The 15,983-nt window shown below is 42.8% G+C and overlaps 1 protein-coding gene across 1 annotated transcript in view; it reads right to left on the bottom strand.

Moving 5' to 3' along the window:
- The window catches only part of cep290 (centrosomal protein 290), a 110,920-nt gene that overhangs the window by 59,117 nt on the left and 35,820 nt on the right, over positions 1-15,983 (bottom strand). The window contains exons 24-26 of the mRNA XM_056282384.1: positions 12,165-12,338; positions 11,905-12,016; positions 660-865 (exon numbers count right to left, since the gene is read on the bottom strand). Of these exons, the coding sequence (XP_056138359.1) occupies positions 660-865; positions 11,905-12,016; positions 12,165-12,338 (492 nt within the window). The remainder of the gene's footprint in view (positions 1-659; positions 866-11,904; positions 12,017-12,164; positions 12,339-15,983) is intronic.

Here is a 15,983-nt window from a genome sequence, read left to right as displayed (position 1 = left end):
AGTACGGGAAAAATCCCAGAAAATTAAAATTATGCATAATTATGCATACATATGCAAAATATGCATTTTTCTAAAAATGGCTGAAACCACTTTTCTCGGCATTTCAGATGATTCTGAGCATTTGGGGGGAGGGAGTTGGAGTGGGGGGGGGGTAAACCACTTTTCTCGGCATTTCAGATGATTCTGAGCATTTGGGGGGAGGGAGTTGGAGTGGGGGGGGTTTAGGGGCAGGGGGAAGGCGGTTAGCTGGCAGGATGAAGAGGAGGGAGATTTAGACGGGTGGATAACCAAACCGCTACATTGTAGCGGGGTTCTTCTAGTAACATACATATAAAATCACTTTATGTCCAGCATAAATGCAACTACATCAGGGAATCTTAATTACCAATCTTTTTAAAAACTCAATACAGAGATTGAAAACGCATATCGTACCATCTAGAATCATTTGTTAAGAGCACTACATGCACTTGACCAAAAAAAGTTTATCCTTTTTAACTGAAAAACCATCGACCTAATAGATCTTTCCATGTTTTGTTGACAAATCTAGTAACTCACCGCAGGCAAAAGATGAAATGTCCAGAGTATGAAATAAGATACTCTTGCAGAGTTTTTGTTGGCATTCCTTTGACATAGCTGTACAGTGATAGTAGGCCTCGTACCTCTGCAAACTTGGATTCCAGCTCTGAGTTGCGCTCCTCAACCTGCCTGAGGGAATTCCTGATGTGCTCATACATCTTGTGGGCATGTTCGGCTCGCTGTCTCTCATTTAGCTCCTTCATCTCTAGAGCGGTGATCCGTCTGGAGGCCGACAAAATCTCCTTGTTGGCCAATGCCTTGTCTGCCTTGTCCATGTTGCACTCACCACCTGTCGGAGAGCAACACTCAATGGTCTCAGACATAACCACAATATTGAGTCTGTTACTGGTGTTAAACACTGTTGGTTCCCCACTGTTGACTTCGTTTACATTGAAAAATAATATTAAATGCTAACTCTGAAAAGGTTTTTTGAAGGAAAATTTATTGTCTGAAGTTAAGGTGCAGGGGTGTCAATATATAACACCTGAGCTTGAGTTTTACTGTCATTGAGTCTAATGTGAGTCTGAAATACAGTGGATATAAAAAGTCAACACAACCCAGTTAAAATGGTAGGGTTTTGATGTAAAATAATGAAACCAAGACAAATCATGTCAGAACTTTTTCCACTTTTTTCCTGAAATTGCAACCTATGAAATAAAAATAGCGAAAAATAATCAGAAATATTTTAGGGGAAAAAATACAAAATCTAGAGTAACCTGACTGAATATGTGTGCACACCCCTAAACTAATACTTTATTGAAGCACCTTTTGATTTTATCACAGCACTCAAGTCTTTTTGCATAAGACTATCAGCTTGGCACATCTTGACTTGACTATAGGAGGGTTTCCGTGCAACGTCATCACAGAGATGCGTGCGCAACTAGGGGGCAGAAAGCAGCTACAGTGCAGAGATTTTAACCAAGATAGAGCTCAGATACAGCAGAGATGATGTGCAGTTGTTGTGCAATAAACCGTACAAACCGCCAAAAGGATAGGTGGAAAATGTTCAACATTTTCATTATTGAACCGCTTTGGTAGCTCTCAAAAGATCATGCATCTCATAATCTTTTGAGAGCTACCAAAGCGGTTTTGCCCCCTGGCTGCGCATGCACCCAGTAATGTTTGTAAAGAGGAAACCCATCTATATTTCCCACTCTTCCTTGCAAAAACGTAGAGCCATCAAATTGTGAAGGTATCTCCTGTGCACCACCTTCTTTAGGTCACCCCACAGATTTTCAATTGGATTCAGGTGTGGGCTCTGGCTGGGTCATTCCAAAACATTGAACTTCTTTTGGTGCAGCCAATCTTTTATGGATTTTGGATGTATGCTTTGGGTCATCTTCAGCTTTCTAGCAGACACCTGAAGGTTTCGCACCAAAATCAACTAGTATTTGGAGCTATTCATGATTCCCTACACCTTAACTAAAGCCCCAGTTGTGGCTGAAGAAAAGCAGCCCCAAAGCAGGATGCTGCCACCACTATGCTTCACCATGGGTATGGTGTGCTTTTGGTGATGTGCTGTGTTGCTTTTGTGCCAAACATACCTTTTGGAATTATGGCCAAAAACCTCAGCCTTGGTCTCATCAGACCATAACACATTTTTCCACATGGTTTTTGGAGACTGGATGTATCTTTATGGAAAATTTAGCCAGGGTTGGATGTTTATGGCATGTGAAAAGGCTTCTGTCTTGCCACCTTTCCCCATAGCCCAGACATGTGAAGAATATGGGAAACTGTTGTCACATGTAGGGAGCAACTAGTACTTGCCAAAAATTACTGCTGCTCCAAGTCTTTTGGCAGCCTCCATGACAAGCATCAATTAAATCAAATTGTGACAATGAATGTCACTGAATTACATCGGCTCAAGGCTATAGGTCGCAACTTGAGAGGTTTTGCATCAAGACTGGACTTGCTGTTCACAAATGAATGTACTTGGATCATATACTCCATTACAAAAATGCTCTTTTAACAGCTAAAACATCATTTTATGCAAATATCATCAGTACAGTTGAAGGGAATACTGGAACTGTCTTCCCCACAGTTAAAAGGTTACTAAATCCACCTGAAAGCAATATGAAGACTAACCGTTGTAACAAACAATGCTCTGCTTTTTTTTTTGGAAGTTTTTCAACTCCAAAATTAGTACCATTCATGAGCAGCTAGCCTCTGATAACATTATGCACACTGACTTACCATCAGCAAGCGCCATGAAACTGTCCCCATCCACTGTCCTATGTAATTTCAGTCTTCTAACTGAAAAATAACATTTCTGAACTTATTACTGTCTAGCACCTCCACACGTCACCTGGATCCAAATTCTCACAACCCTAGTTAAAACATGCCTGCCCTCTATCATCTCCCTTATAACCTCCATCAACTCCTATCTGTCCACTGGTAAAGTTCCCCCTTCACCGACGGTTCCCATAATCAGGTTAACTCTGAAAAAGATTAATTTAGATTCTACTGACCAAAACAACTACTGGCCTATTTCCAATTTACCATTCATCTCCAAAATCCTTGAGAGGGTAGTTGCATCTCAACTTCAGATCTACCTTGATAACAATAATATCTCTGAACAATTCCAATCCGGATTTCACTCCAAAGATAGCACAGACACAGCCCTGGTTAAGATCACTAATGACCCCTTTTGTGCAACTGACTCCGATCTACTCTCTATCCTCATCCTCCTTGACCTCACCACAGCCTTTGACACTGTATCCCATCAGCTCCTCATGGATCGTCTGACTAGCACTGGAGTTGGGGGCACAGTTTATCAGTAGTTTGCTCCCTACCTTACAAACGACACATTCTGTACAAATTTAGAATTACTGGTCAGAAAATTTGATAGTTCCTCGTTGAGTTCCAAAGGGTCAGTGTTGGGGCCACTCATGTTTATTATTTACCTCCTTCCCTCTTGGCAACATCTTCTTGCACTATGGTATCCATTTCCACTGCTATGCTGATGATACACAGTTTTATGTGTCCACTAAGCCGACTTCCACCCCCCCTCTAGTACCCTCACTGCTTGGCTCCATGATGTACAGATATGGATGACAAACAATTATCTGAAATTCAACAGTGATAAAACTGACTCACTCCTAATTGGCACTACTCTCAAAAACTGATATTTGCTCACTCTCCATTGCTGGAGCCACCATACCTGTCTCTGCTCAGGCTAATAGCCTTGGTATATCCCAGATAGTACCCTTTCCTTTTCCAGTCATATAAACAATGTCTCCTGGATTGCCTTTTCCATCTAGGAAACATCTCCAGACACAACATTCCATGGAAGTCTTAGTCAATGCTTTGGTCACATCCTGCACTGACTACTGCAATGTGATCCTGGCAAGGCATCCCCAACAAACTTATTCACCGACTTCAGCTCATCCAGATTTCTACAGCATGGATTATTACACATCCAAAGTCCACTGAACATGTCTCTCCCCTACTGATTCAATTACACTGGCTTCCTGTGTCACAGCGGATCATTGCTACACAATATTAAAGGATGCCTATCGCTCTGTCCCCCATGCAACCTGGGACTCTCTGATCACTGTTTGATTTATCTCATCCCAAACTACAGGCAGAAAGGAAAATCTGCAAAGCCTGTGGTTAAAACTGTGAGGAAATGGATCAATGAGTCAAAACTGGAGCTCCAGGCCTGCCTTGACTTGCACTGATTGGCATGTTTTTGAGGCTGCATCTACAGACCTGGATGAACTTACTGACACTGTGACATCTTAAATCAGCTTTTGTGAGGCCATGTGTGTGCCCAACATAACATGCTGTACATTCAACAACAATAAGCCCTGGTTCACAGCAAAACTCAGGCAGCTTCGACAGGCCAAAGAGGAAGCCTACAGGTGTGGAGACTGGATCCAGTACAACCAAGCCAGAAATACTAACAAAGGAGATCAGAGTGGCAAAAAGGTGCTACTCTGAAAAGCTGAAAAACAGATTTTCTGCCAATGACCAGGCATCAGTCTGGAGAGGTTTGAAAGACATTACCAACTACAAGTGACCATCCCTCCACACTGCACACTGCAGGGAACCATTAACTGGCTGACGATCTAAATGGGTTTTACTGCAGGTTTGATAAGCACACTATCACACCCCTCACCTTCTCCAGCCACAACACACAACCAATTGTACCCCCTGCCAGCCACTCTGAAGTTTGTGGATGACACAATCTATCATTGGCTTTATCCGGAATGGTGACAGGTCTGCATAGAGACGGGAGGTTGAACAGCTGGCCCTGTGGTACGGCCAAAGCAACCTGGAGCTGAACGTGCTCAAAACTGTGGAGATGACAATGGACTTCAGGAGGAGCCCCCAACACTGCCTTCCTTACCATACTCAACAGCACGGTGTCTGCGGTGAAAACATATGGATTTCTGGGTTCAACAATCTCCCAGGACCTCAGGTGGGCATTCAACATAGACACAATCATCAAAAAGGCCCAGTAGAGGATGTACTTTCTCCGCCAGCTCAGTAAGTTCAACCTGCCTCAGGAACTGTTGATTCAGTTCTACACTGCAATAATCCAGTCTGTCCTCTGCACATCCATCACTGTCTGGTTTGAATAGGCTACCAAACGGGACAGGGAGAGATTACAATGAACAGTTAAGTCTGCAGAGAAAATCCTTGGTGCCAACCTGCCCTCCATTCAGGACTTATACATCTCCAGAGTTACGAAACAGGCAGGCAACCTCACTGCAGACCTATCACACCCTGGTCACAACCTGTTTCAACTCCTTCCTCTGGTAGGTGCTACAGAGCACTGTACACCAAAACAACCACATATAAAAACAGTTTCTTTCCGTGGGCTGTCATTCAAATGAACGCTTAACACTGTCAAATAAATTCAACCATTTTGTATATACTGTACATTGTACGTATACTGGTACGCTCTGTTATGTCCATCTACCTCAGGCATGTATGTAAGTAACCTGTAAACATTCACTTTAGCATCGCTGATATAGTCTCTGCACCACTGCACTTTATTGCCTCTTATTTCATCTGTATAGTCAATCCTTGTGTATGTATCTGAAGAGTGCTGTGTTGCTGTATTGTTATTCTATGTTAAGTACACTGTGAGAGCCACGAAACCGGAGTCAAATTCCAAACTTACATGGCCAATAAACCTGATTCTGATTATCTGAAAGGCTGGATAGGAAATGGTCTGCTCTGGATAGGAGTGCACCTGGTGATGACATGGATGTTTTCTGGTAGAGGTGAGCTGCTACCATGGGCTCCACCGGTGGCAAGTTGCAAAGACTGTGGCTCTCCATTCCATCACAATCAAGAATGGAGCTGCCTGTCACAGGATGCTTCACTCTGTCCAGTTTGTTGCAGCAAGAAAAAGAACATTCCTCAAACAATTCTGGGAAAATCAGCAGGAGTTGTTTTCCTGTCTTCTTCACTTTGGGCAACTTTTTCCAGTCATAATAAGACCGCGTTCCCTCAGCTTGAACTTCAGGCCACTGGATTTTCAGCTTAGCATCCAGATGTTTGCACATGTTCTGCAAGTCCAAGTCCAATATAGGGGAAGATGAGTCCCCATCTCCCATCAGAAACACCACTGATGATTGGGGTTTTGAAACCCAGCCTGACAGTGCCGGTGAAGAGTTGTCATCATTATCCTTGTCGGTCATGAAGATTTCAAACCCACTGTCTGAAACATTGTCTGCCACTTTCACTGGATAACCCAGTGGATCTGCTGCGAGGCTGGGTCCTGCTAATTCTTGGGGCAGCAGGCCGGTTAATTCCTGGGGCAGCGGGTCAATGAAGTCAACGTGATCCCCCCAGCTCAGTCCAGTCTCAGCTTTGGGAGCCATCATCTCAGAGAGGTTTATTGGCTCCTGAGCCACTGCGGTGGAAGGCATAATTGGGTCACCACCAGACAAGTTTGTCTGATGTGCCAGTTGGCGACTGAGCACTTTAAGGAAGAACCGGCTACAGTGTGCGCACTCCTCCATGGGATCACAGGTGGCTTGGGCGTGTTTCAGGCCAAGACACATCACACATATCTGGTGAGTGTCCTCGCTTGAGATTTTATTCCTGCAAGGGCAGGCTCATGCTGTGTTTTTTCCTCTGCTTTAGTAGAGACATTAACGGCAGCCAAGTTTGTCACTAGGAGGTTTTGTTAGCTGTGAAACTACACTGTATTTGAATGCATTATTGCTTACCTGGCATGGCTAAGGGATAGCAGGAACTGACTGGGAGTGTTGCGACTTCCAGGCAGGGTTTTACAGTGGGAGTATTGCTAATCTGTGATGCGTTAGCCAGGAAAAGCTAACATTAGTTTGGGAAAAGAATAGTATGTAGTAAATGTAGTAAAAAGTATGAGCAGTAATTCCAGAATAACTGAGAAGACCAACAGCAAAGCACTCGGTGACCTGAGTTTTCGTATGTGTTGATGGAAAATTTAGCTGGGTCTCAGAAAAACAGTTGGCTCGAGAGAGAAAGTGAGGAACTTCTGCTGATAGCAAGAAGAGGTAGATTTTATATATGAAGAGTTTATTAGTGGATTTGTGGAGGGCAGCACTTTTATGTGACTGGGGAGGAGGGAGGGCAATGTTGGATTTTTGTTAAATAGTGTAGTTTGTATGGTATATGTGTATTTTTTGTTTCTTTGATTTGATGGGGGTTCTGTTGGCTGGAAGCCATGCCAAAGCCTACAGGTTACCTCACTATTTTCTGTCTTGTCAACCTATGTTTTAATGTTTAATTCTTATTCTGATTCTTATTCTGTAGAGTTTGATGGGTTTGTGAAATATCTTATTTCCCTATTGGTTTAATAAAGGTATGTTGTATTTCGAATGCTTTTTCTATAAAAGAGGGGAAAAAACAAGAGGAGGTTTTTGAATGACTGGCAGTGTAGTGTCAAGCCCTTTTATAAGGGGAGGGTGTCTGTCCTCCATGACACTGACACGCTTAGTTCCAGCCAATCCTGGCAGGCAGAATGCAATAGGAGCTTCTGATGAAGTCACGTCGTAGGTGTTTCTCAATGTGAGACACAAAAAGAACTGCAACTCCTAGTGCTGGGTGGCTTTCAGTTTCTAATACACAAGCAAGCTAGTTGTAGGAAAAGCTTGATCGGGGAAAATATTATCTTATCAAATGTGGGATGAGACACCTCCATGGGAGTGAGAATTTTATGAATTGTTTTTGCCCCCTGTGAGTAGGAACGCAATATTAAGTATGGGTGGTTTCAAAATACAGGAAAGATTGGGTATCACCTCATTTGTTGATGCAAGGAAGCTGGATCATTTGAAATCCTTTACATAGATAATAATAATAATAAAATAATAATAATAACACATCAAATTTATATAGCACTTTTGTAGGTACTAAAAGCAATTTACAAAGTAAAGATAAAAGACCAATCTAAAGTTCTTTCGCAGCATTTTTACAGATATTTACAGGTCAGAAATTTTATTTTTTCTTGTGTGTCTGGAACACATTACCTTTCACCCATATTATTATGCATTATATGCAGTGATTGGGGTGATTGGTAAAGCGTTGGGAATTGGATCTAAACACAAATACAACAGAAGACATTTGGTAGGACATTCTAAAGCAAATACAGATCAGTCTGAGTAACAATCTGTTGAAAGTGAGTTTAAGATTGGCCATAAACTGTATATTACACCTATCAAGGTACATTAATTTGACCCATCCAAGTCTGAACTAGCATGTAATAAATGCAAGACAGTTCCAGGTACTTATGTAAATTGCATATGACACTGCCCTCAGATGGAACTATTTTGCAAAAGGATTTGCACTGAGATTAAAATCATCACTAGCATAACCAATCCACTGGACCTCCTTGTTGTGATACTTCGTGCATCTATTGAGAACATCTAATTCCAATCTAATCTAATCTAAATCCAATTTGGCCTGGGAACGCCTTGGAATCCCCCAGGAGGAGCTGGAAGGCGTTGCTGGGGAGAGGAACGTCTGGAGTGCCCTACTTAGTTTGCTGCAACCGCGACCCGACCCAGGAGAAGTGGCTGATGATGAATCAATGAATTTAATTGAGACAAATGGATTAGAGGTATTTAATCAGCTGCAAAGAACTGGTTGGTTAACTGGCTAACAACACCAAAAAAACAACAAACCGTTATGCAGTGATAAAAGCCAGCAGCCATACCACCATGTAACCTGGTTGTGTTGAATGACAGAAGCTAAGCAGGTATGGGCTTGGCTAGTATTTGGATGGGAGACCTCTTGGGAAAAGAGTTGCTGTTGGAAGTGGTGTTGGTGAGCCAGTAAGAGGCAGTTATCCCTCTGGTCGTAATTAACAAATCCCAGTGCAGTAATGGGGACACTGTTGTGAGATGCCATCCTTTTGATGAGATGTTAAATCAAGGTCCTGACTCACTGTGGTCATTAAAGATCCCATGGCACTTAATCGCAAAGAGTCAGGGGTTCCCCGGTGTCCTGGCAAAATTCCCTAACCTGTCTTTCTCCATCTGGCCATCTAATCATCCCCTAGTGCAGGGGTCTCAAGCTCAACTTACCTGGGGGCCGCTGGAGGTAGAGTTTGGGTGAGGCTGGGCCGCAAGTATTCCAAAAAAAAAGTATAACCGATCCAATGTTCTCAATCTTTTTTTTATTCTTTATTTTTATTTATATATACAGGTGATCAAAACAAGACAGGTAACAGTACAAGTGCAGGAACAAAAACGAACAGTGTGAGACAAAAAGGGGACACCAGGTTCTGTTATGACAAGATGGAATACTAATAAGCTAATAAGCTAAAAAACAAAACAAAAAAAACAAAAAAACTATCAAATAAGCTCATTGACCTGCACTGCAGGTCAATGAGCTCCATTTGAAGCACAGGAGGGGCATCTTGCACATCAAAGGAGAAGGGGTCAGCAAAAATTTGAAAAGTGGCTCTGTGTGTCTTGAACTCTGCAAACCTGTGATCAAATTGCTCCTGTAGCTTCACAATGGCATCAGCATACTTCTCACCATTCAATGGTGTGCCTGCATCCATGAGTGCCTTGCATGCTGGGAAATGGCAGAGGTTTGTCTGAGAGAGCTGGGCTTTCCATAACACAAGTTTTGTGGAGAATGACCTCATGTTGTCATAGGCAGCACTGACAAGCTGCCCCTGGTTTTGTAATTTCTTGTTCAGTACATTCAGCTCATGTGTGATGTCAACAAGGAAAGCTAAGTCCGTGAGCCATTTGGGATCACTTAGCACAGGAACAGCCATCCCAGCCTTCTCCATGAAGGCTTTCACTTCTGCTCTCAACTCAAAAAACCTCTTCAAGACGTTTCCCCTGCTGAGCCAACGTACCTCAGTGAAGTAGAGCACATCATCATATGCTGACTCTATTTCCTCCAAAAAGGCGCGGAACTTCCGGTGCTTTAAACCCCTGGATCTGATATGGTTGATGCATTTCACAACGACAGACATCACATTGTCAAACGTCAGGCATTTGCTGCAAAGGGCCTGCTGATGGATAATGCAGTGCAGAGCAATGGCCTCCTCCACACCCTCCTCTTCCAGTTTTTTTTTTTTTGAACAAATGCCACCACTCCATTTCTCCTCCCTGTCATTGATGGCGCTCCGTCGGTTGTTATTCCAGCAAACCTCTTCCATGGCAAACCCGCATGCACAATGGCATCACACAGCTGGCGGAATATCTCCTGAGAGGTGGTCTGGCCATGCACTGGAATCACTGTGAGCAACTCCTCCATCACTTCAAAATTGTCGTCAACACCACGGACATAGGTTGCGAGCTGCGCAGTGTCAATTATGTCTGTGCTCTCATCAAGAGCGACTGAGTATGCACAGAAACGTTTGGCTTTCTCACGCAGTTGATCATATATGTTACCTGACAGGTCAGAAATGCGCTCTGCCACTGTGTTGGCTGAAAGGCTGACGTTGCTAAACTGACCCTTCTTTTCCGGACAGACTATACTTGCAGCCTGTAACATGCACTTTTTAACAAACTCCCCTTCTTTGAATGGCTTTCCCGACTTACCAATCATCTCACTCACCACGTAGCTAGCTTCGACTGCTACATCATTATCTTTGCTAGCTTTCTTGAAGAAATCTTGTCGCTTCAGTAAACATGTTTTAAGATTGGCGACCCGTTTCTCTCTCTCATCTCCCTGGTATTTTATATACTCATCATCAGCATGTCTAGTCGAGTAATGACTTCTGATGTTGTATTCCTTGTGCACCGTAACTTTCTCGGTGCATATAAGACACGTCGGGCTGCCTCTGTGCTCAACAAAAAAATATGCCGTCTCCCACTTTTCCTGAAATTGTCTGTGCTCGTCACCAACTTTTCTCTTCACGGCAGGTTTTGAGAAAGACATAACTGGGGCTTGCTGACAGGATATATTTTCCTTCCACTTGGTGTCGCTCCGGAATCAAGTTTCAACCAAGTTTAAACCGTTGCTAATTCGCGCTGCCCATTATGGTGCGTTCAAGTTGTGCTCGGAAGTCGGACTTTCTGAGCTCCGAGTTGGACATTTCAACTGGAAGTCTGAAATCCGAGTCGTTCCAATTTACAACTTCCAACGTAACGGGAACGCACCATGACTTGAAAACAAACGCGACACCGGAAGCTGTCATGAGCCTGCGCTATGGTAGCTCATAAGTGAAAAATAAAAGCCCAGGGCAAGCGCGGGCCGCACTAACACTAAACTTTGATGTCAAGTAGGGGGCCACAAAATAACGTCCCGCGGGCCGCGAGTTTGAGACCCATGCCCTAGTGTATTTGGCTCAATGATTCCCTCCCTTGCCACCTCAAGCTGATGTGTGGTGAGCATTCTGGCACAAAATGGCTGCCATGCATCACCCAGGTGGGGTGGTTGAGGTGAGTTTCCCCCCTTTACTGTGAAATGCTTTGGGTATCAAGATAAAGTGCTATACAAATTTAATTTATTCTTATTAAAAACCTTGTAAGGCATAATTCCGTAATTATTCTTACTAGTTTCTATTTTATTTCTGTATTCCTACAACTGAATAACTGTGAATATAATTTGCAATGAGTTGCTGGCATAACATAGGCTAAATAAAAAATGGAGGGGGGAAAAACAACTGCCAGTGTAGTGTCCCCATAATAGTACTACACTGAGCCCAGTGTAATAGAAGGTTGATGACAGTCATGAATATTTCAATTCAAATCAATTCAATTCAATTCATTGTCATTAAAAACAATGTGCAGGCACATGTTAAAAATTAAATGAGGGCTGTGGCTTCACCAAACAATGCAAGACAGACACAGACAAACACGGCAAACACAGTAAGGATATACACACATGAAGACCAAAAGCTAATCTCATAATTTGACTTACCAACTGCAGTGATGTGTTCCCATGCTTGCTCTAAAGTGTTCAGTTTCTCCTTGGTAATCTCCAGTTCTTTATTCAGGGAAGATATTTGCTCACAGAAAGACCCATTCTCATTCTGAATGCAGGAAAAAAATTATATATATATATATATATATATATATATATATATATATATATACACACACACACACACACACACACACACACACAACTTTGTTAAAAGAAACACTCGATGGTTTTATAATTCCAAGGTTATGTTATACCTTTAGATGTTCAAGGTTGATAGTTTTCTGTACAAGGCAGTTATCTCTCTGCAGCATGTCCCTGTATTTGACAGTTAGTTCTGTGTACTGTTTGTTTGCCCTCTCCAGATGTGATGCAGGAACACTATCATCCAAGGCTTTCTGCAGCGCTGCAATCCTATATGCAGCCATTTCCTCAAAAAGACAGATAAAAAAGAACGCATGTTAATCTCAAATCTTTACTTTTTGGATCATATTTTAAACCTCCATGCGCAGCAATTTGAAGTATTTTCTTATTCATTCATTAAAGAATTTTCGGTAACACTTTACTATGGGGAACATATACACCATTAATTAGGTGCGTATTAGCATGCAAATTAGCAACATATTGGCTCTGCATTGGTCTTTATTAAGCACTTATTAATGCCGTATTCTGCATGGCCTTATTATACAACCAGTAAGCCATTAACTATGAGTTTTCCCTCTATAACCTCAGAATTATTGGTTATTAGTAGTACCATCTCAATATGCTTTGCTTAGTATGGACTTTATAAGGTGGTAGTACCACAAGAAGAGTTATTCTCCCTTACTAACACGTAATGAATATGGTCTGTTCTTACATAACAAAACACAAAAGTACAAGTGTTAATAGTGTGAAATTACTCTAAATTAAGTTTTTGTTACTTAGAATATGTTCCCCATACTAAAGTGACATCTTCATCATTACTAATTCACTAGTAATTAAGTTTTTTTACTTAGAATATGTTCCCCATACTAAAGTGTTACCGAATTTTCTATACATGCACTAGCCAATTTAGAGTTGTAGGGGACTGGAGTCTATTCCAGTAGGCACTAGGCACAAGGAGGGAAAATACGTGGACCCAGGCAATTGTCTGTTGCAGGACACACACATTTTCACCCGTGAGCACATGGGGTGCCCGGAGGAACCCAACACAAGCACATTCTTAAACACAAAAAACCCCCCCTCTTTTTGGGAGGTAACAGTATAAGGAACAGCAATGGTTACCATGTTATGTTATGTTGTAGACTGGTGATGAGCACTATTACTTCATAAACAGTATCCTGGGTTTGATTCCAGCCCATCTGTGTGAGGTTTGCATGTTCTCTCTGTGTTTAAATGGGTTTTCTCCCATAGTCCAAAGATGTGCATGTTAGGTCCATTTCCAAATAGTGCACTTACGGTTTCATGATCTTAATTTTTGCATGTCTGTGACGCCATAGGGTTTCTCATTTCTTATTTTGTGCTTCAAAAGGATGCTCACGTTACCTCCAGCTTGGTCAGGCATCCCTACAGACACAATTGGCCGTGTCTGCGGGTGGGAAACTGGATGTGGGTATGTTTCCTGGTCGCTGCACTAGCGCCTCCTCTGGTCAGTCGGTGCGCCTATTCAGAGGGAAGGGGGAACTGGGGGGACTAGCGTGATCCTCCCACATGCTACGTCTCCTTGGCAAAACTCCTCACTGTCAGGTGAAAAGAAGCGACTGGCGACTCCACATGTATCGCAGGAGGCATGTGGTATGAAAGTCTGCAGCCCTCCCCGTATTAGCAGAGGGGTGGAGCAATGACCGGGACAGCTCGGAAGAGAGTGGGGTAATTGGCCAAGTACAATTGGGGAGAAAAAAAAAAGGGGGGGAAGGGATCCTCACAAGCAACCCCAATGAGCCCTTGATGTACCCTTTGGTAAACCGCATCATTGCAGACTTCACAGCTGTCTATTACCGGTAACTCCTTGTGATGATCAATCATAACGAGTGGGATAAGTGCATGGTGTATAGTGACAAGAGTGATAGAGTTGCTCGCTGATGGTAGCATTCCTTCTTCAGTGGGAAATGGCTTGATTTCTCCATAAAGTATTTTCTGACAAGAGTGACAGAGTTGCTCTCTGATGGTAGCATTCCTTCTTCAGTGGGAAATAGCTTGATTTCTCCATAAGGAACTTTCTAAAAGAAAATCACAGGCTACATTGCAACATAAAAGCAGCAATGCCAGATATGATTTGGGTCTACATTTGCTTATGATTATCTTTGACCAGTTGCAGACAAAATAAACCTTTTGCAGGGTCCGCGGTGGTGTAGCGGTCTAAGCATCGACTTTGTGTCGATGCAGTTGCCCACTGGGGACTGCGGTTCACGCCTCAGTATTGTCAGATCCGACTATGGCCGGACTCGATGAAGCAGCAATAATTGGCAACGCTGTCTTCGAGAGGGGGACAGAGTCGGCTTGTGTTCGTCACATGAATGCAACTCTGTGTGTGTCGGAAAAAGCAGTGGTTCGGCTTGGATTCGCCTTGTCACGGAAGTGGCGAGGCATCTCCTTCGAGATTGCCGGCCAGAGAGATGCAGCTGGCGAACGCATGCAGTACGAGGTTGGGTGATTGAACTAAAATAGGGATTGATTGGCCACTAAATTGGGAGAAAAAGGGAAAAATCAGAAATAAATTTAGAAAAAAAAATTGCAGTTTTTGAGGACCTAATTTTGACATCATATTTCATTATATCTGTAAGCAATGGTAAATTCATAGATGGTACTGTAATGTCATTTTGTGCTTGCTGTTTTGGTGTAAGGACTGAGAAAAGACTTTGGAATTCATCCACCTGTGCTGAATTTCCCAGTTCTCAATTTTATACCCATACACTCTTAGGGCCCAGATACACCAAACTGACTACTGGCGACGAAGACCAACTATTGCGTCTTCTCACGTTGCCTGCCATCTGGGCCAGAAAGTAGCACATGAAAACACCGCAAAGACTACAGTCGATGGCCCTGATTTGCTAGCTTAGCACCGATTCGAACAGCCAATCAGAGTGATCTCTCTCACTGATGGGCTGCGCTGATTCAACATGCTGAATCGGCTGAAAAGCTGCCGACAGGGGTCCGACTAGTGCCGACGGTGAGGGACACACCGCAAAAACTAGGGTCACAGACGCTCACCGACGGCCTGACATTGGCCAATGGCTGACCATCAGCCTGGTGTCAGGGCCCTTAGAGGACTAGCACATCACAGGATCACACCTTGTCAACATCACCAAATGGAGTTGAAGTAGGACCGCAAGGCTTCGGGCACCATTTGGGACAGGAACTTAGTTTAACTGGAGTCTCTGATTTGCCCATAGGTATGTGAGTGACTGCGAGGGCCCTGTGATGAATTGGTGGCATGTCTAGGTTGTAACCCATTCGTGTTAATGGTAATTTTGTGAGCGTAATAACTCAGTCATCCATGCCTTGCTGTTTATGTATTTTGACATGATGATACAGCACACAAATACACAACACCAACAAAAAAAAAAAAACCCAAAAAAACAAAACAAAACTGTGAGAGGGCACTATAGCAAGTGCTCATTGTCAGAAATTCAGATAGCAATCATGAACTGACAGCGATGTTGGATTTTTTCACCATTTTGGATTTTTCACAAAGTTGTACGGACTAAGAGGCTGAAATGTGACTTTCAGTCATCTCATAGGTTGCACCGCTCTACACTGTCCGGCAAAAAAACCCCAAAAAAAACCATGAATGCTACGAACAAAGTTGTTGTAAATTAGACAAATATCATAGTGACCACAGCCTATCAATATCAAAAGTGGTTCTGATAATTTAACCCTAGTTCAAAAGTTATTTTGTAAAACATATGATTACTATGATAGCTCATCAGAAGTTTGTATGTTTTGCCGATCAGTGAAAAAATCCCAGAAATACTGGCATTTCACCTGAACCGCTCATCAGTTATCTGTACCGGAATAGTACTAAAAGCAACCCTCCAACCCTATATATAAATTACAAAATACACTTAAGTCAGGGTGTTTAAACCCCTAAATGCATC

The sequence above is a fragment of the Lampris incognitus genome, chromosome 6 (assembly GCF_029633865.1).
Source record: "Lampris incognitus isolate fLamInc1 chromosome 6, fLamInc1.hap2, whole genome shotgun sequence".
NCBI lineage: Eukaryota > Metazoa > Chordata > Actinopteri > Lampriformes > Lampridae > Lampris > Lampris incognitus.
Note: the sequence above shows the minus strand (reverse complement) of the source record. Positions and strands in the feature narration are given on the sequence as shown.